This window comes from Hyaena hyaena, unplaced genomic scaffold (genome assembly GCF_003009895.1).
Source record: "Hyaena hyaena isolate Hyena2069 unplaced genomic scaffold, ASM300989v1 scaffold_5, whole genome shotgun sequence".
NCBI lineage: Eukaryota > Metazoa > Chordata > Mammalia > Carnivora > Hyaenidae > Hyaena > Hyaena hyaena.
The window spans coordinates 6,746,515-6,769,992 of NW_024080637.1; the positions used below are offsets into that span (position 1 = coordinate 6,746,515).

The following is a 23,478-nucleotide window of genomic DNA, read 5'->3' on the forward strand; positions in this document are numbered from 1 at the left end:
CCAGTGAGAGCGGTCCGAGGTCACATAGCTCGAAAGACAGGGCCCTTTCATTGGTGCCTCTCACCGGGGTCTTCCCGCCTCTCTCCAGAACATCCTTTCCATCATACACCCGGCTGGGAAGTTGGAGGAGAGAAGGAGGCAGGAGAGAAGGCCTCTCGTTCACTTCTACTGGGCTCCGAGGAGCTGGGCATGTTGGATGATGGAGTAGGGAGGGAATTGCAAGTGTAGGAACCCTCTGGGAGGGAGGCGAGTTTTCTCCTCCTCATGGAAGGGAACCATCCCATGATCAGGTGTTTGGCCCAGGCCCCCTGTGCCTGGGGTTTTGTTCTCCGTGCCAGACATGGCCTCCTCTTATCTCTTCTGGAGATGTGCAGTGCAAGAGGCTGAGGCAGATGTTAGGAGACAGGTCTGGTCCCAGCTCCATCCCTCTCTGCTTTATTTCCCCTCTCTGGACCCTACCTTCTTACTTAGAAAACGGAGCTGCAGGAACATCTTTACTTTTATAAGGATTGAGTGATATGTGCAACATGGATGATACAAGCCATGCAAATGGCAGACATTATGATTATTGGAAGGGCAGAAGGGAGAAGAATTGGCAGGGGAAGGGCACTGGCCGGTCACATGGCTTGGCTTCTCACTCTGCCCCAGGGAGCACGGATTGCCAGTTTTAAAGCTTCAAGATACTAAAGCGCATGACAGCCCTCTGTGTGCCAAGGGCCCCTCAGGGCTCACAGCTATATGCTAAGTTGGTAGTGGGACACTCCTGGTCGGGGGGACTGAGGCGGCACCAGAGGGTGCACCCTTGACTGGTGTATTTGAGATGTACAAGCCTGTGTTTACCGTGGTTACTGCTGATAGTGGGCAGCCCTGTGCCCTAACTCTCTGCCAGCAGACACTCCCAGCCCTACTTCTAGAAAGCCTGATGTCTCATCCTGAGCCTCCACAGTGCCTAGGTAAAGACTGGGTATAGTCTACAGCCATACCACCCTGAATGCGCCCCATCCTGTCTGATCTAGACTGGGCTTAGAGATAGGTGCCAAACTGCAGGCTGCACTGGAGAAGAGAAGAACATAGTTTTTGGAGCCAGACACAACCAATTGAAGCCCTTAGACACAGGGTTGTGTAGCCTTGGGAAAATCTCTATCTTTTTGAGCCTCTACTTGCTTCTCTTTAAAATGGGGATAAAATTGCCTATTACAGGATTATTGTGCCTGGTGCACAGTAGGCACTCCCTGAATGACAACTGTGACTATTGCTAACTATTTGTGGAATTAATGAACGAATGAGTGACAGAATTATAGTTTTCCCTTAGAGGTCACTTTTTCCAGTCCTTCCATTTCACAGATTAGAAAACTGAGACTCACAGGGGTAGAGTGATTTGTCCAGAGTTACTGTGTGAGTTACTAACAAAGCCAAGTTTAGAACCTGGCCTCTTGGCTCATTCCCTCTGATGAGGGTTTTGTCCAGTAGTCTGGAAGAGAGGCACTGTTCCTGCCTCATGGGGGCTTTGTGATTCCACCTTCAAGATACTGGAGGGGCCCAACACTAGCAGCATGGCCCCTGTCCCCTCCTTAATTTAGGGACCATTCTTTCCCTGCCTCAGAAAACAAGGGCCCAAAGGGACCCTAGGAGGAAGGCTAATAGGGTTGCTCAGGGAATGTGACAAACTAGAGTCGCCTTTGCAGCTGGAAACTTGGAAATGGATTGTTGACGAGCTAACACAGAATAGGAGTATGTTGGGGAAAGCTCTAGTGTGTCATCTTGGTGCCCCCTTCTGGCTGATAGCAGAGCTGGCGAAACTGTTCCTGGCTTTTTATCCATTTACTCCTAATGCCCTGGCTCCAAGGGGGAATCACAAGTGTGCAGTGATCCCTGATCTATTAAGAGTTCACCTTTGGTTTGAGCAACCCAGGTATTTCCCTGGGCTAAAGTCAAGATTCGCAGACCTTGAGACAGGTCGGAAGATCCTCCTTGGTTTTCCCCCTCTTCCGTCTCCTCCTGATTTTTGACAGTTAAATTGTAGACGTTGAGTGGAAGCACTTATCAAACCTTTCATTTCCACGCTGAAGAATTATGAGGTAAGTCCTGCCTGGCGCTTTCTTTCAAAGGTCTTTACCAAGAGCCAGCGGGTTTAGCAGCAATCTGTTGTAGTTAAGTTCATTAAATACTGGCTGTTTGCATAATGTGCCGGACCCCACGTCAGAGGCCGGTGGCCCAGGGACAAGGAGAATGTAGTCTTCACCCTGGAGGAGAGACTGTATGGTAGTGATTAAGAGCCCGAGGAGCTTGGAGTCAGAAAAGACACGACGCTCCCACTCATTGGCCATGTGCACCTGATTGAGTGACAGCCTCCCTGAGCCTCAGTTTTCATTTGTCAAATGAAGACACCAGTAGCACTCTCCTGGGGTTGTTATGCAGATGAAGTCATATGTAGTAAGTGCCCAATAAATAGTGGCTAAATTTTTAAAAGTTACAGTAGAGTAGGTGAGATGGACAGAAACAGAGCCGATTATAGTTTAGTGGGATGACAAGTGTGACAGAGGGGAACATAGGGGCCGCTAGAGCCCAGAGGTACTATTAGCATGAAGTCTGGAACACTCGAGCAGATCATTGTGTTTTAACTCCCCTCATGGGTTTCCTTCTCCTGCAGGCCTACTTTTTTGACGCACCGGAGATGGACCACCTCCCCACAGCGACAGCTGCTCCAAACCAAACAGTTGCAGCAGCCAAGGCCAGCTAAAGAGGAAAGTAAGAGATTATCTTTTCATTGTATTTTTTGCTGTTTGGTACAGTCAGAAATGGGCAAGTGAAACACTTCTGTTCCTGTCAGAATCAAGAACCAAGAGGGCCAGACCCTTTTGTCTTTCCGTACGATTCACTGTGGCATTTGTACATGAGCATATCTGCCTATATGTGTCCCTTTAGCTGAAGGCCTCAACTGTGAAACCCACGTGGCATGGCTTGGTTTGATAGATTTGGGAGATGTGAGCTCTAAGCTTCTTCATTAGAGGAGGTCCTGCCTTCTGGTCCCAGCGTGCCCTACCCTCTGCTCTCTGCCCCCTTTCCTAGGAGCACAGTGTGGCTGCATTCTATTTGGTTACCATCCTGGTGGTTTTTCTAGTTTCCCTGTGACTTCTCACCGTGGCCTCACACCCGGGGTGTGACTTCTCTTGAATTACTCACGGGGTTCTCCAAAGCTTACACATTCTCATGCCTGGTTTGCTCTATGGCCTCTTGGATGATTCCACTTCCATGGTTAGCTCCGTTGGTTAGAGCACAGGAAGAGGAGGCCATTCCTCCATGGCTTGCTCCCTGCCTCCCTGTTCCAGCTCCTCTGTGTACCAAGGCTGCAGCCATGCTGAACTTCTTGCCCTTGCCAGAGCACATATGCTTTTGTACTTGCTGTTCCAGATGGCTGATATGTTCCCTCTCTTCCAATCGTCATCACTTACCTTGTGATCCTAGTATAGCTTGTATTATACATCACTGCTTATGGTGCTTGAAATACTAAGTGCTCACTGCGCGTCCATCTGCCTGTTCATTTGTTCATTCATTGATTCATTTGTCCTCTATGGACTGGTATGTCCTCCTGAGGTATGAACGGTTTGACTCAGTTCCATGAGAACAAGAAATGGGTATTACCCTTTATCTTCATTGCTCACCACAACACAGTGGGTGCTCAGTAAATGTTTGTGGAGTGAATGAATGAAGCTATACTCTGCCCATGATCTCCCAGCGGGCTAAGAACCTTTAGTCTGTTTTGTAATCATAGGGTGACCTCCTCTACCAGAGTCACTGAGTGGTGCAAAGACTAGGGCCTTTAGAGTCAAGTAGGACTAAAATGAGATCCCGGCCTTACCTTGTACTGGCTGTGTACCTGGGGCAAGGAGCTTACTCTCTCGGAGCCTTGGCCAACATAACTGTGAAATAAGAACGATACAATACATACCCTAAGACTTCAGTGAAGATGAGAGATCACGTTTATAAAAGCTCCTGGCACATAGTTAAGGTACTTGGTGACAGACTGAATGAGTCTGAGAGTGTTGAATTTGTGTTGAAATTTGGTGGTTATCACTGGTTTTTACCTTGAGCCTTTATTTCCTTCTTGTAAAACAGCTGGATTTTTTCTCTTAGTTGAGGAATTTGGGTTGCAGGCCTTGCACATTGACAAGATATGGTTGGTCAAACAAAGACACCTCTGGCGGGGTGGTTGGAAAGACAGTTGCCCCAGCCGATGGAATGACTATGGTAAATGTCACAGCCCACCTTCCCTCCTTCCTCTCTTCACAAGGGGATATGATGTTAGAATCAAAGATCAGAGCCCTTGCATACAGGATGGGTTTCCCTCCCCACCCCTTTTTTTAAAATTAGTTTATTGTCAAGTCAGTTTCCATATAAAACCCAGTGCTCATCCCCACAAGTGCCCTCCTCCATGCCCATCACCTCCCTCCCCCTTCCCCCACCCCATCTGCCCTCAGTTTGTTCTCAGCATTCAAGAGTCTCTCATCATTTGCATCCCTCCCTCTCCCCTACTATTTTTCCCCTTCTTCTCCCCCATGGTCCTTCGTTAAGTTCCTCCTAATCCTCCTATACGTGCAAACATATGGTATTTGTCCTTCTCTGCCTGACTTGTTTCGCTCAGCATAACACCCTCAAGTTCCATCCATGTTGCTACACATGGCCAGATTTCATTCTTTCTCTTCCCTCCATTTTTTATAATGAGGAAGCTGAGGCCGAGAGAGGACAGTGCCTTGCCCAAGGCCATCCCAGACTTTTGGAGCAAACCAACAAGTGTACATTGCATTTCATTCTACAGAATACTTTCCAGGTCACTCTCTCTTTGTCCACTCTTACCAGCCTTGTTGACCCCATTGTATAGATGAGGAATCTGGACTCATGAAGTCCAAGCTGACTAAGTTTACCTACCTCTTAGAGGCAGAGCTGGGACTCAAACTCATGTTTTCTGGAGTCAATTCCTGAGGTCTTTCCAATTTCCTACCTTTCAGGTTGATGTTCTTTTTACCAATAAAATTTGCAGGCTCCTGCTGCTGGCCTTTGCCCCCTTTAAGGAGCCCTCCTTTGCTGGTCTAGAGATGGTTCAATTCAGAGAATCCATACTTTTTTGATTGCACAACCTATCAAGTTAAGAATTTAAGAATTTTGAGGGCTGTATTAATTATCTACTGCTGCCTAACAATATTACCTCAAACCTCACACCTTAAATGACACCCATTTATTAGTTCGCAGTTTCTGTGGGCCAGGAATCTGGGCATAGTTTAGCTTGGTTCTCTCCTTCAGGTTCTCTTAACAAGGCTGCACTCAAAATGTTGGCCTGGGCTGGGGTCTCATCTGACAGCTGGACTGGAGAAGGATCTTCCTCCCAGCTCACGTGGTTGGTAGCTGGATTCACTTCCTTGTGGCCTGGAGGCTGCCCCTAGTTTCTTGCCACACAGGTCTCTCCATAGAATGACCGAAGTCATCAAAGCTGTAAATGGAGGTAATTGACAGTCTGTTAGGAAGACAGAATATCTGTAATGTAAAGAAACCATGGAAATGATACCTATCACCTCTGCTGTATTCTTTTGATTAGCAGCAAGTTACCAGTCTTGCTCGCACTCAGTGGGAGGGGATTACACAAAGGCATGAGTACCTGGAGGCAAGGTCGTTGGAGGGCATTTTTATATCATTTTATTTTTCAGCTTTATTAAGCTATCATTAACAAATAAAATTGTAAGATATTTCAAGTGCCTGTCATGATGACTTGATATACGTATACATTGTGTGCAGGCCATTTTGCAGTCTGTCTGCCACAAGCACATACCCTAGTAATATGTGTGTATTTAAAGTGTTTATGCATTTTGTTGTCAATCCATACAGTAACCACTAAAGCTCAGTTTCTTCTTTTTTTGATGAAAAATAGATATTAACAGAAGTTCTAAAATTTCTCTTCCATCAGGCGGGTTGTTTTTGCAGCCCACTGCCTTAGAATGGGCACATGGTAGCTTGTTTGCCTTACGGTTTGATTGTCTACACACTTGTTCAGCTCCTCTTGCAGATGGAGTTCACTGAGTCTTAGCAGAGAAGGCCCTGGAACAAGGTGGGTCTCTTCCTGAGACTGAGGTCCAGGGGGAAGAGACTGAATCTGTTTGGACTTGGACTTCCCAGTGCTTGGCCTGATGCCTGCCTGGCACAGAGAGAGCGAGTGCTCAGTTAAAGTTGGGTGGTTAGAGGTGACCCTTAATAAGATTAAGGCAAGAGTGGGATGTGGGCTTCTACCAGGCGTGTCTTGGCTCACAGAGTCCTAGACATCATTTACTGTCTCACTCAGTATTTACTTGAGGCAACTCTGTGGCCCCCATGGGCCAGGCACTGGGGACCTAGAAAATCAGATACAATCTGCCACGGGGAGCCTTGGTCCATGGGTAAAATAGCTAAATAGATAATGGCGGACTATGTGAGAAGTGCCCTACCCAAATTGTGAATTGATGAGCATGGTGGGAGCACAGAAGCACTGACTCCTTTGGTCTGAGGGAAGGCTTCACAGAAGGGGTCTTGTTTGAGTCAGGCCCTTAAGGTTGAGCAGAAGCAATCAATTACCTGTTTTTCTGAAGAGAGTAGTCAGCTTCCCATAGCATTTGGGAAGGTGAAGTCATAGGTTGTTCATTGGGACACAGTGATGCGATGTGGGCTCACATTGCTGAGAACAAGAACATCTGAGCTCACTTGGAGGAGAGAGGTAGAGACTGCAAGGGCAACAGTTGCTTGGGTCTCTCTGCCTTGGCCGAGAATACCTGACATCAGCCTGGTGAGGGGCTCTTTCAGCCTGCTCCTGCATTAGGACTTGAGTTCCTTCCTTACATTTTATTATGAAGACTCCAGACTAATGTCCCAGGTGCTGTAAACCTTCAGAGAGTCAGAAGCTGTCATCTGAGAAAAGCCTGGACCCTTTGCAGACCTCCCATCCTGATTTATACAAATTTGACGCCTTTGGGCTTTGCTCAGATCTATAAACTTGGGTGTCAGTGTCTCCATTTGGGCGTCACATCTACAAATGAGATAGTGATGAACAGTTTCTTTGGAGCTTCCCTGGCAGAAGCATCAATCGCTTTGCCAGTGAGAGGGTGTCCAGAGCCCCAGGCAGTGCAGATTTATGAGCTGGCTGCCTTCTACTATAATCTCTAGCCTCCCAGCTTTCACTGAAAAAGAATGGCTTCTAATCTCACAGATAATCTTCCTCATGTAAATCTGTGCATTGGAGGGCTTAGCTTGGCATGGATTATGGGGGGAGCTCTTCCTGGAAACTCAGGATCATAGATGAGCTTCCAATTACTTGTGATCAGGGAAACTACCACTATATGAGTCATTGAGATATTATAGAAGATACTTGTCTTTCTTCTTCCCCCCTTTCTTTTCTTCTTTCCTTTGCTCTTCCTTTTTAAAAATTAACCTATCGCCCGAGGGCCAGTGCCATTTCTTCTCTGAGCCAAGACCCTGTGGAAGCCTAGAAACTGTCCCTTGGGAGTCTTACATTGGCTTGTGAGAGGGAGTATGTGAAGGACCGCATTCAGACGGGGCTGCCTTCCCAGGAGCAGTGACAAGTGGGTCTGTCTGGAGGAAGGAGGCCAGCAGATAAATACATTGCAGTGTGATAGGGCTTTAATAAGAGATCAGCAGAGCACTTGAGGAGATTCCTTTGTAATTAAAACCCTCCTGATTTGATACATAGGTTTTTTGCAATTATCCTTTCACTCACTCGGGTTAGGAGGGGTCCTTTGGCCAGCCAAAGCTGACCCTTTTACTACGTTTATACACATCAATTCCATTGTCCTGAAATCAGCTTTAACCCAGTGCTGCCATCCCCTTTAACACAGCATCCGAACAGTGGGACTTTACACCACGGCTAACACTGTTTTCTACCAGCCCTATCTGTTTTCCACACCAAGTCTGAAAAGTCCCTGCTGGAGAATCCATTTGCAGTTTCCGTGCTATTTCTTCTTCTTGGTTCTCTTTCTTTGAAGTAAGCTGGGAGAACCTGGGATGGAGAGTGGGTCAACACAGTAACTTCTTATTCTGTGTTAAACTTATTTTGTGGCAAGTCTTCAAACATGGGCAAAAGCAGAGCGAACAGTATAAGAATCCCCACGTACTCATGGCTCATTTTCCATTTTGTGAGCTCATGGTCTGTCTGATTTCATCCATACACCCATCTATTCCCTCCTATTCTTTTGAAGCAAATCTAAGGTATCCTATTATTTGATCCACAGATATTTAAATTCTGAATCTACAGAAGATACTTTAAAAAACATAAATATAATATCATCATCACATCTAAAAAATTATAACCCCTTAATGTAAAGTATTGGTATCTGTATTGTAAAGTATCCGTGCTTCACAGATACTGTGATTTTTACAAATTAAAGATCTGTGGTAGCCCTGCGTCAGGCCAGGTCTGTCGGCACCATTTTCCCAAAAGCGTTTGCTCACTTCTTGTTTCTGTGTCACGTTTTCATTATTCATGCAATATTTTAAAGAGGTTCATTATTGTTATGTTTCTTACAGTGATCTGTGATCACTGCTGTTTGAGGTTACTTCCTATTGTAATTGTTTTGTGGTGTTTGATCTACTCCCATATAAGATGGTAAACTTAACCGGTAAAGGTTATGTGTGTTCTGACTGCTCCAATGACTGCCCATTCCCCCATCTCTCTCCCTCTCCTTGGGCTTCTCTGTTAAAGACACAATACTATTGAAATTAGGCCAGTTAATAACCCTACAATAACCTCTGAGTGCTCCAGTAAGAAGAGTCACACATCTGTCACTTTAAATCAAAAGTTAGAAATGACGGGCACTGGGGTGGCTCAGTCGGTTAAGCGTCTTTGTCTCGGGTCATGTTCTCACTGTTCGTGAGCTTGAGCCCTGCATCAGGCTCTGTGCTGACAGTGCTAGGCCTGCTTCTGATTCTCTGTCTCCCTCTCTCTGCCTCTTTCTCTCTCCTTTCTCTCTCTCAATATAAATAAATAAACATTAAAACAAAACAAAAGCTAGAAATAGCTAAGCTTAGTGAGGAAGGCATGTCAAAATCTGAGATAGGCCGAAAGTTAGGCCTGTTATGCTAGTTAGCCAAGTTGTGAGCACAAAGGAAAAGTTCTTGAAGGGAATAAGAAGTGCTACTCCAGTTAACACATGAAAGATAAAACAGACTTACTGCTGATAGGGAGAAAGTTTGAGTGGTCTGGATAGAAGATCAAACTTGCCACAAAATTCCTTTAAGCCAAAGCCTGATCCAGAACAAGGCCCTAACTTTTTCCAATTCTGTGAAGGCTGAGAGGAAGCTACAGAAGAAAAGTTGGAAGCTAGCAGAAGTTGGTTTATAGATTTAAGAAAAGAAGCCATCTCCATAACATGAAATTACAAGGTGAAGCGGCAAATGCTGATGTAGAAGCTGCAGCAAGTTCTCCAGGAGATCTAGCTCAGATAATAAATGAAGGTGGCCACGCTAAACAACAGATTTCCAATGCAGACGAAGTAGCCATATGTTGGGAGAAGATGCCGTCTAGAACTTTCATAATTATAAAGGAAGGAAGTCAGCACCTGGCTTCGAAGCTTGCAAGGACAGGCCGACTCTCTAAGGTAGTTGAAGCCAGTGCTCACTTACCATTAATAAAACCCCAAGACCCTCAAGAATTATGCTAAATCTCCACTTTTTGTGCTTTCTAAATGGAACAGCAAAGCCTACATGATAGCACATCTGTTTACAACATGGTTTACTGAATATTTTAAGCCCCTGTTGAGACCTGCTCAAAAAAAAAGATTCTTTTCAAAATGTTACTGCTCATTGACAGTACGTCTGGTCACCAAGAGCTCTGATGAAGATGTACAAGGTGAATGTTGTTTCCATGCCTGCTAGCACAACATGCATTCTGTAGCCCACGGATCAAGGAGTAATTTTGACTTTCAAGACTTACTACTTAAGAAAGAAATTTCATAAGGCTATCGTGATTCCTTGATGGATCTGGGCAAAGTAAATGAAAAACCTTCTGGAAAGGATTCACTATGTTAGATGCCATTAAGAACATTTGTGATTCATGACAAGAGGTCAAAATATGAACATGAGCAAGAGTTTGAAAGAAGTGGATTCCAACCCTCATGGATGACTTTGAGGGGGTTCAAGAGTTGAGGGGAGGAAGTAACTGCAGATGGGGTGGAAAGGGCAAGAGAACTAGAATGACAGGTGGACCCGGAAGGTGGGGCTGAATGGCCGCAATCCCATGATAAAACTTGAGCGCCTGAGCAGTTGCTTCTTACAAATGAGCAAACAAAGTGGTTTCTTGAGATGGGATCTCCTCCTGGAGGAGATGCCGTGAAGATTGTTGCAAGGACAATAAAGGATTCAGATGATCACACAAACATGGTCGATAAAGCGGTGGCAGGGTTTTAGAGGACTGACTCCCAATTTTGAGAGAAGTTCTACTGTCACAAAAATGCTATCAAGCAACATCACAGCTACAGGGAAATCGTTTGTGGAAAGAATCAATCCACATGGCCGACTTCATTGCTGTCTTATGACAAATGGCCACAGCCACTCTGGTGTGCAGCAAGCAGCACCCTGGTCATTCAGCAGCCATTGACACTGAGGCAAGACCTTCCACCAGCCAAAAGATTGTGACTCGCTGAAAGGTCAGATGATGCTTAACACTTTTTAGCAATAAAGTATTTTTTAATTGAAATACGTACATTTTTTAGACCTAATGCACACTTAATAGATTACAGTAGAGTGTAAACATAACTTTTATATGCTCTTGGAAACCAAAAAGTTCATTTGATTTCACCTTGTTGTGGTGTTTATTTTATTGCCATGGTATGGAATATCTCCACCATATCTCTGAGATATACCTGTATCAAAGATACTTTAATATTTTAATTTCATCTTGCAATTTATCGATGTATCTCTTAAATGTTTTTTAAATTCTAGATTTGATTCCTACTCCATTTCCCTCTCTCTTCCTTTACCATGTATTTGTTGAGGAATCATTTATCCTACAGCTTCTTACTGTCTGGATTCTGCTGACTGTATGGTGTCATTTAACATGTTGCTCTGTCTTTTGTTTTCTGCAAACTGGTGGCTGTATCTAATGGTTTGTTCAGATTCAGCTTTGGTTGGTTGGTTGGTTTTGGCAAGACTACTTGATATATGGTGGTAAATTCTCCCATCCCTAAATTCATAATGTGTAATGATCTCTTTTACCTTTAAAAAAAAATATTATTGAGAGAGAGAGAGAGAGACAGAGACAGAGCATGAGTAGGGGAGGGGCAGAGAGGAGGAAGACAGAATCTGAACCAGGCTCTGAGCTGTCAGCACAGAGCCCGATGCGGGGCTCGAACCCACAGACTAAGATCATGACCTGAGCCGAAGTCAAATGCTTAACTGACTGAGCCACCCAGGTGCCCCTAGATATTTCTTTTACAAAAACTTCCCTTTATCTACTATTTGGCTATCTGTGATATAGTTTCTATAGAAACGCAGGATAAATGATGTTTTCTTTTTTTCACCTATTTTCAAAATTGTAGTTGGTTCACCAGCACTCGGCAGCAGTGACCAAACTGGTTTCAGTCCATCACAAGTATTATGCTTGTCAGTGGTCAAACTGTCCCATCTTTGGCTAGTGGGAACTCTTCAAATTGGCCCGAGTTCTGTTGCCATGCCCCTAAGAGTCTCTGATAACTGCCTTGTTATCTGTTACAAAAAAAAACTTTCTGGGCTCATTCTGAACATTTCCTGTGCCAGACCCAGATTGAGTCATGCCTCAGGGGGAGGGAGCCTCAGCCCTGGTCAGTGGGGAGGCAGTTACACCCCAGATCACGGTCTGGATGCTAGCGGAGCTTGCGGCAGTGGTCCTGGTTGTTGACAGGCCTTTCTGCTGTTCAGAGTCAGGAAACAGATTTGTAGTTTGCTTGGTTATTTCTTCTTTAATGAAGATACTTTGTGAATTCATACCCAGCCTTTCAACTCTTATATAGCACTACAGAGTTTTCACTAAATTGCTTTCATCTTATATCTGCATCTCCTTTCTCACCTACTGAGGATCTCACTTTTCAACGATGCCAGCAGTGGTAGGATTGGCCTGTCTCATACATACTTAATTGTTGCATCCAGACACTCACAACGGTCTCAGAATAACAGCAACAGCACTACCGTTAATTAGTGAAAATATTGCTTTAAAACCTTTTAAGGTTTTTTTTTGTTTTGTCTTTGGTCTTGTTTTTTAATTCTGGAAGTCCCTTCCCTGGCTTGCCTGCTTGGAAGCTTACTATTTATTCCTCAGGACCACTTCCGACACCCTCTCCTTGGGGAAGTTTGTGTTACTTACTCCTCTGTGCTGACCTACAGCTCATTGTGTATTTCTCTGTTACAGCAATTTTCCTATTTACTCTAATCGAGACTGAGAATTCCTTGAGAGTGAGGATGTATTTAGCAGTATACCCGCAGCTTCCAGCAGGCATTTGGGGAGAGCTTGATTTTGAACGAGTGACGGTTGATACACCTGTCCCATGCACATGTCTTCGGTTCTTTTGCCAGGTTACTGAGGAACTTTTTATTTGTTCATTCGATGAGAACTACCCTTTGCAAAGGTAATCACCTACTTTTTGCTGGGTGACTGGGTTGAACAATAGTGATAAGTCCTTACCCTCCCAGATTTTACACCCCGATTTTCCGATTTTCTTTTCTTTTCTTTTCTTTCTTTTCTTTTCTTTTCTATTTTTTACTTCTGAGAGAGAGAGAGAGAGAGAGAGAGAGAGAGAGGGAGACAGTGTGAGCAGGGGAGGGTCAGAGAGAGAGGGAGACACAGAATCTGAAGCAGGCTCCAGGCTCTGAGCCAGCTGTCAGCACAGAGCCTGATGTGGGGCTTGAACCCATGAACCGTGGGATCATAACCTGAGCTGAAGTTGGACCCTTAACCGACTGAGCCACCCAGGTGCCCCTACACCCCGATTTTCTATCTCACACGCTCAGATGGACTAGAAGGCTCTGCTAAATTAAAGAGAGAATTCTAACTTTGGGGACTTCTGATTGGAGCACCCCCAATCAGGCTTGGGTGCTGGGCTGCATCCACGAAGGGGACACGGCACATGCCTGTGCCACAGTGGGGCCACCCAGGCTGGGGAGCCAAAAGTGGCCAGGAACCGGCTGTTTGGCAGGGAAGAGGCGAGGGAGCTCTGGCTGTTGGTGGCGTTACGGGCCAAGTGTGCCACAAAGGGCAGTATCATCTGACTTGCCACCCTCTGGCCTGAGCCCTAGCAATTCCCAGCCTGTGTCCCGCAGGCTACCTATAAATGTTGGCAGCAGGGCAAGGGAATTTTGTCTGCAGTTCCTCCTCTATCTAGTCTTGACATTAATTTGGAACAGACAGCTAGAGAGATGAGAGAAAAAGAGTAGGTTTATGAAAATAAAATCTTCAGTGCCTGCCCTGTGGGCTCGTTTGTCCCTACCTTTATTTAGCATTTCAGAAACCCGAGCTGATGTTTACCAGAAGGCCAGTCAGGACTTTAGGTCCTGATGGTCCAGCAAGTCCCAGCAGCATTCACCCTTCTCTAACCACTCTTCCCAGATATATTGTTGACCACTTTTCCGTTTTCTAGAGCCGGGCCATTTAGGCAGATACCTCTGCCTTAGCCCCACCTTCCTAGTGTGGTCAGATGCCGACATCTAGGTGTGATACTGCCCCTGATGGTTTCTAGGAAGGCCTGGCACATTCTCTTAGGTTCAAGGCCATTTATTAGAAAACCCTCTCAGCCGCATTTCTTAATCTCCTTACCCCTTCCCCCAATTTAACTATATCTCTAGCCCCTCTTTCCAAATTCCCATCTGTTGCAAATCCCCAACCAGGTATACCAACAGAGGACTCAAATTCATTATGTTCAAAGCTAAACTCCCCCCAGCCCCCAACCAGATCCTCCTTGTATTATCCCGACTCAGTGACTGGCACTACCATCCACACTGCCCCTGACTTCACACTAGGTTGGATTCTTTATCACACTCTCTCACAGTTACCTTGTAACTGTAATTACATAAGCAATGTTTTATGTATTTGTTTCCTCTGTAGTTTCTCTGCTAGACTGTAAGTTTCTTGAGAGTTAGGACCACGTCTTCCTTATTCATCACTCTCCCCAGTGCCCGACACATCTGACACATGAGTCCTCAATCAGTATTTATTGGGTTAATGAAGAAATCCAACCCAGTCACCCAGGCTAGAAACCTCATCATCAGTGTGGATTCCTCCCTCTTATCATCTACATCTTATCTATCAGCACAACTTGTCCTTTCGGCCCCTGAAATGTTTCTCAGGCCTGTCCTGTCAGTACTGTGCTGTGTTCAGGATCCCATCGTCTCACGTTTGGACTGTGGTAGTAACTTGATGGGTTTTTCTATCCCTTTTCTTTTTTTTCTTCCAGTCTGTCCTATGTGTAGCCAAAGCAGTTTTCAAAATATGATAAAGCTGTGTCACTCCTCTATTTAAAAACTCTTGTTGTCTACAAGACAATGTCTAAACTCCCCGGATAGCAGGACCTGTCCCTCATCTAGTGTCCTGCCTCACACCCTGCCATCGTCCCCTGCATAACCACATGTTTCAACAACCACAAGTAGTTCCCTAGCTCCCAAATCTTATGTGCCTCCATATTTACTTTCTTCCTTTAGCACCTAACAGCTGTCACAAAGACGAGAGAAAGAAGGATGGGTGAAGGTAGCTTTGGGATCTGCCAGAGAAAAATCACTGGGTTTCCGAAGAAATAGAGGAAAACTTTTAAAAATGTCATGGTAAATCAGGGCTCAAGGCTGTCTGGTATTGAAGCTTACCTCTAAACATAAATACCCTGTCCTGCAGTTTAGCTCCTTCCTGTCTGGGGGACTCTTCATTTAAAAGCTACTCTTTGTGTTTTTCAGTTCTCTTTTATTTGCTTTGGAGCGTGTCTCTTTTGGACGTGGCCTCTCCTGCAGGAAAGCAGCAGGAAAACTGATGGAATGGCACCACCCTCCGGCATCTGTAAGGTGTCACACTGAAGCCCAGCCACCTAATTTAACACACAGTAATTAAATGTTGTTCAGTACCTGTGTCTTTCAGCTCTTTCTCAACTGTCGATTATCCTCGGGGACCATATGCTGATTTGGAATGAAATCCAAGGGAACGTGGGATGTGTGCCTGCATTTGCCTCACTGTCATGTGACATGCCCCACGTGAGGTCTACCCTTAGTACGTGCAATGGATCCATCCCGAACTTCTGATGTCTTTGTTCTGAATGGTGTACAGATGTTCCTCTAAGGCAATCCTCTCCTCTCCAAATGCTTGTCATCCTAAAGTGGCCAAACTATAAGAACTTTGGTTTGGATTCACTGGGAGCCTGAACGTTTGTCTTTGGTGACCTGACACTGGGCAACCAAACCTAATCGTTGCAAATAAATACCTCATAGAAGGTCTGTCTGCATTTCATGACTTTGATCTCAAGTTCTTCTGGATGTTTTATCTTTAGCATGCTGGAGGCTGCTGGGAATCTTGATTTATTAAATGTGCTAGCTGTTGGGGTGTGGGAGTTAAAATGGAGATTGGAATTCTTCCTCCTAGAAGGATGGAACAGAAGGGTTAAAGAACATGCTCACTTACACCCTATTCTGACACAGATTTTAGAAAGGGCACTTTGAGTGAGTGCCTCTTTGAGGTGGCATGACCTGGCTAGGGTGCCTTAAGGGGAGAAACCAGTGACAACTCACAGATACTTTTTAAATACTTTGTACTCAAAATGCATACCACCTGGGAGGCTGAGCTGCTGCCAGGGTGGGATTGCTGATTCCCTACTGTTTTCGTTACCTCCTTCAGGGCAGGAATTTCCAATGTATTTCTGAGACAGCTACAGAGACACACTCGGACTTACAGGCTGATCACACCGAAAAAGGAAGATGCATACAAATTCCGGCTACAGTGAGCTTAAGGTCCCCTTGGCAAATCTCCCATCAAATGCGGAGTATTCCCCCCACTGATTTACTTAACACATATAGGTTGCACACCTACTACGTGCTGATCACCGTTCTAGGTAAAGGGACTAGAGCAGTGAACAAAACAGACAAGGTCCCCCATCCCCTGGATCCCACAGTCACATGATCACTGCTAGGCGGTCACCAGCCTTGGCCTCTCTGAGGCCGCCATCTCCTCCTCGAACAATTCTTGTGTGTACCTCTGAAGCTTTCACTGCTTGGTCCCAGCTCTACCCCTGGGCCTTTCAGATCAGGTGTGAGCTTTCCTCCCTTTGTGGACTTCAGATGTTTGAAAACAGCTGTTCTGCACCCCCTGAGTCTTCACCAGCTGAGTGTTTCTTTTATCTTCAAGGACTCTTCAAAGAACTTGGTGTCTGTACCTTCTGGTCACCCTCTGAGCTGGTACCCTGGTGCTCTTTCTTTAAAACTTAACTCCTACTGCCCAAGGCAGTGATTCTTAAACATGTAGGTCCCGTGAATTCCCTGTATGGGCCATCTGTAACCTCCTCTTCCTGTCCCCTAGCAAGAGTGGCAGGACTTTTCTCCGACTGAAGAAGAGACACGTATTGCGAAATGATAAATCTATATATTGGTCTCTGTCACAGTTTCTGACAGAGCTGCTAAGACCCTTGCATTTTCCTGGGTGAGAAAGAGTGTGTGACAGAGCTCCCAAATCTCTTGGAATTTCCTAGGTAGTGGAACTTTTTTTTTTTTTTTTTCCTAATGAGGTGACTCTTGGGAGGCTCTGGAGGGGCTGGTCACCAGGAAGACCAAGCCATTATTAGAAGCTTGGAACTTTCAGCCCCACTCCCCATTCTCTGGAGAGAGGTGAGGGGCTGGAAATGGAGGTAATAATCAATCATGCCTATGTGATGAGGCCTCCATAAAAATCCCAAAAGGATGGGGTTTGGAGAGCTTCCAGGTTGGTGAATACATCCACATGCTGGGAGGGTGGTACACCCCCAACTCTAAGATTGACAGAAGCTCCTGCCCCTGGGACCCTTCTAGAATTCGCCCTATGTATCTCCCCATCGGGCTGTTTATTTGTATCCTTTAAAACTTCCTTTGTAGTGAATCAGCAATAGTGAGTACACTGTTTTCCTGCATTCTGGGAGCAAATGATCAAACTCAGGGAGGGGATCATGGGAACCCACAATTTATAGCCAGGTCATACAGAAATCATGGGTAACCTGGAAACCCACTAATGTCTGAAGTCAGCGGGGTGGTCTTGTGGGACTGCGCCCCTGACCTTTGGGTTCTGTACCACCTCCAGGCAGTTAATGGCAGAATTTCTTGGTGTGGAAAACCCACATATCTGGTCACAGAAGTGTTAAAAGTTTTAAAGTGAAGGAGAGCAGTGAGTTTTTTTCTAGGCATGTATAAATATCCACATTTGAGGGAGTACTTAGTTACTACTGAGTACTTTCAAGTGTGGTATGACTGGTAAAGTTTCCCCCACCCCAAAAAATGTTTAGAGATTCTTTACTGCAGTGGTCAGGATTTAATTTTTAAGTAAGAATTTTAGACACAACCACTCTATCATAAATTACCACCATCATCTTATAAAAGAGAGGATATTATAATATCAACTAATCTGGAGGGGCATATTCTCAGTACTAATGAAGCTGACTACTTTGTTTACTTTTTTCTCACCTACCAAGGACCAGTGAAAATTTCATGAACCGACTAGCACTGCCATTTGGGAGCCCTTGCTCCTGGGACCCCTGTGAAGCACTTATAAATTGTATTCAACCATGAAAGAATTCTAAAAAGCAGTAGCTTAAACACATTAGCAGTTTTACTTTTCTCATGCAAGTAGAAGCTTAGAGATAGCCCCATCCAGGTTAATATAGCTGCTCCATGGTGCCCTTCGGGATTCTGAATTCTTTTCATTTTCCTTCGGTTCAGCAGTCCTTAGCGTGAATTTGCCATCACCTGATCCCAAGATGTCAGCTGTCTTCCAGCAAAGTGTAGGCGGTAAGGAGTCCAGCTCCAAGCCAGAACCCTATATCTTTCTGACATGACCATAGGCAGTTAGGGGCTATATACCTAAAGGGCTTTACCTGACAGGCCTCTGGGAAAGCTGCCCACTGCACATAAGACTAGGTGCACAGCCTTAGCACTGTGCTCTCGGAGGGGAGTTGCAGTCAGGGGCTCTGGGCTCACTCTACCATTACCCCAGCCTTGTTCTTATGCAGATCTCCATTTATAGCGCAGCTTCCTTCCTTTGGAGGATGGAGCTAAGGGATGAGGGCCCTAGCTGTGGACTCTCTCAGGTGCCTCTGCTAGACCAACATACTAGGGGTGGGGTGGGGGCTTGAAGATGTTTTCTCCACTCTGACCCAGTCTTCAGTACTTTTCTACCCATAGCCCCTCCCCTCTCCCTTCTCCTACCCTTCAGGGCTGTAAAATGGCAGGTGACTTTTGTTTAGGCATCCTTTGGCAGTAAGACTGCCCCACATCTGTACCAATCCACTTGACCCTTGCCTGCCACTGTTCCATGGAGGAAAATGGAACATTAGGGGAGCCAGTGCTTTCTTCTATTTAGTATCTTGCTTATACCATCACAGTAAGTGATTAAAGGCTTTATTGTAACTATTCATGTTCACTCAGACACCTGGCAGCTCAGCTGTCTCCAGCTTAGCTTATCTTTTGACAGGAAGAATGACCTGTCATTTTGACCACTTGAACCCACTTTTTAATGAGCTCTCTCCAAAACTTCATCTAATGTCTTATGTTTATATCTCATTGGTCAGAACTGTATCACATGGTCATCCCTAGCTGCAAGGGAGCCTGGGAAATGCTCTTTAGCTGGGCACACTGCCACCATGAATGAAACCAGAATGAGCTTTAGATAACTACTACATCTTGGAACCCCTACTTTTGAAAAGTTATTGGATGGTGGTTTTGCATTGTCAGTTTGATTTCACTGGCTGGCATCATATGAAGATTCAAGGGAAAAGAATTCTGAGACAATGGCAGTGGCATATTTGAATCTCCCCAAATTCCTCCATTCAAAATAGAACATCTGGGATAGCAAAACCAAAACCTATGGACAACATCTACAACAAAACTGGATGACAAGATATTACCACAAACCCCGAAATTCAAGCAGGTAGAAGTCACTAGCAACTCAAAGACTTGTATTCGCACTTTTGTGGAAAGAAGCAAAGGGAAGCAGCTCAGTTTCTGAGAAATCTAAAAATGAGAGAACCTCAAAATAGCCAAGAGGTGCTTCCTAGAGAGTCCAGTGGGCCAGTGAGAGAACAGTGGCTCAATTTTGGGGGCAGTTTTGTACAACTCAGTTTGTAGCTGATGAGCACATGGGGTCTGAAGTAAGGTCTGAAGAAGTTGGAGCAGCCCAGGTCCTGTGAACTCTCAAAAGTATCAGCGAAAGTACCAGCCAAAGTATCTTCCCATGACATCAGAGCAGGAACTGCAGGGAACAGAATACAGATAGAGTCCACCAGGGATATTTGGGGCACAGGGAAGGGAAGTCAGGTGAGAGTGGGGGAACGGCACACAGCCAGGAGATCTCAGGAAGTACGAAGCCATATTTTCGAACACTTTGTGAAAACAGAAAAAGAAGCTGTAGTCGTGAATTTAGCAAAGCTATCCTAAGTCACTCATCCTTCATAAATGTGCAGGAGAACTAGTTTCATATAAAAATGAGCAACAGAAAGGACTGCAGTCATATCTTATCATGAAGTTCTTATTAGAAAAATGGAAATACAGAACAGAATGATATCCCTAATGATATGAAAACATTCCAGAAAGACATGCCCATAAAAAAACACATAAAAAGTCTAATTTAATATTTCAAAATAAGCTAAAGTAAGTTAAGAAAATAGTGCAGGTTCCTGCTCTACAGCCACAGGGTAGTTCTAACAGCAGCACTGGCGTTCCCTTCGTGAGCGCGCGCTCATGGGTTCTAATACGAGTAGCACCTTCATGATCTTTGGACAAGAGCTCCCTTCTCCCTTTTGCTACTACACCCCTATTCTTTCTTCCCTGTGCTCTTCAGCCCTTCCAATACTTTTGTTATCAATTCTCCACATTCAGTCCCTCTTTGATTTAGATAGCAAAGTTTGTTGTCCTGAACAGACACTTTCTGATGTAGTTACTTCCATTCATTCTTCTGTTCATTTAACAAACATTTATTGACTACTGTCTAATGTTATGACATTTCAAAACAGTGATAAAGAAGATAGACAGAGCCCCTGACCATGTGAGGCTTATATGCTAGTGAGGAACTCAGACAATAAATAAGTAGTTACACGTGATGATTTCACATTGTGGTAAGTGCTCTAAAAATAAACTTGGTGTAAACAATAAATAATTGTCTCTTGTGTAAATGAAGTCAGGAGGTAAGGGCAGGTAGCCTAAGGATTGGTTTAGTTGCTCCAAATACTCAAGTCTCCTTTCATCCATATTCCATGCAGCTGGATGGAGCAAGGGATTAAGAAGGGGCAAAGACCTTGGGTAGGTAGCTAAGGGGAGTTTCTGGGAAGCTACCACGCAATTGTTCGATTCCATTTTATTGACCTGATGAGGTGAACTCATCAGTCACCTGGCTCCACCTAGTGGCAAGGGAGACTAGGAAATGTAGCCACATGCCTAGTTAAAAATTGGGGACTCTACTTAGAAGGAGAGGATAGACAGACTGGGGTAGACAATTAGTAGTCTAAACGAGATACTAAAGGAACTAAACAAGGTAATCTGATCGCAAGTAACCTGGAGTGTGTTTAATTTTTTAAAAGTATTTGTTTATTTTTGAGGGTGAGAGAGACAGAGTGCAAGCGGAGGGGTCAAAGAGAGGGAGACAGGATCCTAAGCAGGCTCCAGACAGCCCAATGTGGGGCTCGAACTCATGAACTGTACCATGAGATCATGACCTGAGCTGAAGTAGAGCACTTAGGCGTCTCTCCTAGGGTGTGTTTAAGGACCCTTATTTAGAATGATTCTTTATAATCTTTCTCTACCACCAGATAGAAGGTTGGCAGATACTTGATCTACCTTTGTATTCCCAGTTTGTTCTTCAGTGCTTCAGACATGATTGATATTAACAAGTTTTTTGAAGTGAGTATAATCTTAAAGCAAGTCAGGAAACCATTATTAGCAAACATTACAAAGCGCTATGTGTGATCTCAATTTCTCTCACTAGACTAGTAGTTTTTCCAGAGTCAGTAAATAACTGAATCTCTGTTACTAGAGTACTGAATATTGACTATGGTATGTAATTGGGTACTAAAAGGTGTTAGCAGTATGTCTCCAAGGATCTCACTGAGGGCTGTTGCAGTCAGAGAAGATTTCATGAAGTGGGACTCGGGTTGGTAAAACCCTTTTTCCTTACTGGCAGGAAATTAATGATAATATTTGCATAGCATTTTATCATATCTTTGCAACATCACTGGATGCTACTTTTATTTTTATCTTTATAGATGAAGAAATGGAGGTTGAGGGTCAAAACATTCCACTTAGCCAGTGGCAGAGCTGGAAGTAGGAACTTGATCTTAGAAAACCAAAATTCACCTTAATGGAAAGACATTTTTTTCCCATCAGTAAAATTAGTGAGTACCTCTTTGGTGAAGTCCACACCATCCTTTGGTTTCACTTTCAGGCAGTCGATAAAGAAAACTGGGAGATATAAGGGCTGAAAATTTTGCCAGATCTAACTGTAAAATTCCGAGCAAATGACACTGTTACTATTATCGGCTATACAAAAGACTACGATTCCCAGCATGCAACAAGGTACCTCTGGGAAGACTTCCACTCACGGCATGCCGCACTTTGGAACTGAGTCCCAGAATGCAACGCTCCCCTTGCTCCTAGAGCGCAGTCGAGACTACAGTTCCCAGAATGCAGCGCCGCCCCCAGTCTCTGGCGCCCCGGGGGACCCTGCTTCGGGAAGACCTTTTGGACGCCAGGGGGCGAGTCTTGAAGTCCCAGCTCCCTTTGGGGGACGTATCCGTGAGGCAGTTCTGGCGCGTTGGGCCTGTCCAGAAAAAGCCTCGAAGGGACTGGTTGGGGCCCGAGGCGGGCTTCGCTCAGGCAGCGTTTGAGGCAGCCCCAACAGGGTCCTCCTGGGGCCTTTCTCTCTTTGAACTGTGGTGGCGGGCGGGCGCACGGTCTCCCGCACCCCTCGGAGTCAGGGCCGCCATCACCATGGCCACGGCTGCGGGCCGGCCCTGCGCCGGCGGGTCGCGGGACATCTTGTGGCGCGTAAGTGCTCGCGCTCTGCCTGCTGCTGCTGTGGGGCCTGGCGGGCGGGTGCTAACCGCGCGTGCGCGGTGAGCGAGTGGGGGGGGGCGGTGTCTCCTGTGTCGCGTGGGGAGTGCGTGGGGAGGGGGCGACCAGAGGGACTTATTACAGGAATGTGCGGGACATCCCGAGTGGAATCTGGTTATAGGGTGGGCGGAGCGGGCTGAGGAAAGCTGATTAGTGGTGTGTGCGAGCGGGACGTCCTGAGTGACTTGTTACGGGGTGGGAGAGGAGTCGGTCGGAATGAGAGGGATGACCTGCCTGGGAGTTGGGGCAGGGAACGGGCAAGAGTTTTATGCAGGGATGGTCTGCCTCGTAGGTCTCTTACTGGTTACTTGGAGTAACAAGTGGGAAGGAATGTCCAGAATTGGAAAGAATGTGGTGTGGCCTTAAGCAGAGGCTGTTTTCCAAGCTAAAAACGAATGAGTCCTTAAGTTTTTTTTTTTTTTTTTATCGCTTATGTTATCAATGACTGATGTCCAGTAGACAGAAAATACGGCTGCACTTCTTTTCCTTTCCCGTTGCCACTGCCTTCCTTCAGAGACAGACTGTAAGGCTTTGGGCAGTTGTGTAAACCGCCTCCTCGTTGTGGCTTTTGTGGGTCTTGTTCCTTCTGATCCATCTTCATTATAGCCACCTTACAAACACGGGAGTGTATTTACCTTCCAAAATGTAAATCCGATTGTCATTTTCTTTCTTCAGACCCCTCAGTATCTCTTCTTGTATTGACTTATTCAGCATTCTGTCTAGTGTCTCTTAAGTGGCAGGTCGTGGTGATCACATATGAATACAGTGCGTAACTGCCTGATGATCGTCCGTAGCTCATAATGGAAACACAATGACAGTGTGCCGTCCTGTAAAATGTACACATCTTTTAGATGCTGACTTATCTATCAGTTAAACCTAGAGAGACAGGGACAAGTTGCTGTAAAATACAGTTGTAAAGCTAGATAAGACAATTCCTCCCCTCTCCCAAAGTGTGATCTTTAATGTGGCATTTGACTCTGGACTAACACAGGTGTCAGTTAATCTGATATTACAGTATTCTGTAGTTGTATGCAGTATTGTTAATAGGAGTAACCGTTATGATCTGGGTGTAAATGTTAGTGGTTAACATCCCGTCTGAAAAGGTAGGATTTGCATAACTGAAGTAACTAAAATAGTTTGACTTCATTATTGAGGGATTTTGTTTAA

General features: G+C 45.2%; 2 protein-coding genes and 1 long non-coding RNA gene across 5 annotated transcripts in view; 2 read left to right on the forward strand and 1 right to left on the reverse strand.

The window, feature by feature from the left end:
- YIPF1 (Yip1 domain family member 1) overlaps positions 1-15,471 on the forward strand; it is a 37,424-nt gene extending 21,953 nt beyond the window's left edge. For 2 of the 3 annotated variants that reach the window (XM_039238363.1, XM_039238369.1), the window contains 2 exons: positions 2,651-2,748; positions 14,941-15,471. In XM_039238363.1, the coding sequence (XP_039094294.1) occupies positions 2,651-2,740 (90 nt within the window). In that variant the 3' untranslated portion in view covers positions 2,741-2,748; positions 14,941-15,471. Of the gene's footprint in view, positions 1-2,650; positions 2,749-12,576; positions 12,630-14,940 lie in introns of all 3 variants that reach the window. The other variant, XR_005529514.1, reaches the window with a different exon arrangement.
- Positions 15,459-21,768, reverse strand: LOC120235858. The gene is made up of 2 exons (XR_005529516.1): positions 21,602-21,768; positions 15,459-15,612 (listed from the first exon to the last, which is right to left on the reverse strand). It is a non-coding gene; the product is annotated as an uncharacterized LOC120235858 (long non-coding RNA).
- A 12-nt stretch (positions 21,769-21,780) lies between these two features.
- Positions 21,781-23,478, forward strand: part of NDC1 (NDC1 transmembrane nucleoporin) — a 43,266-nt gene continuing 41,568 nt past the window's right edge. Inside the window, exon 1 of the mRNA XM_039238351.1 lies at positions 21,781-22,245. Within this exon, the coding sequence (XP_039094282.1) occupies positions 21,883-22,245 (363 nt within the window). The 5' untranslated portion in view covers positions 21,781-21,882. The remainder of the gene's footprint in view (positions 22,246-23,478) is intronic.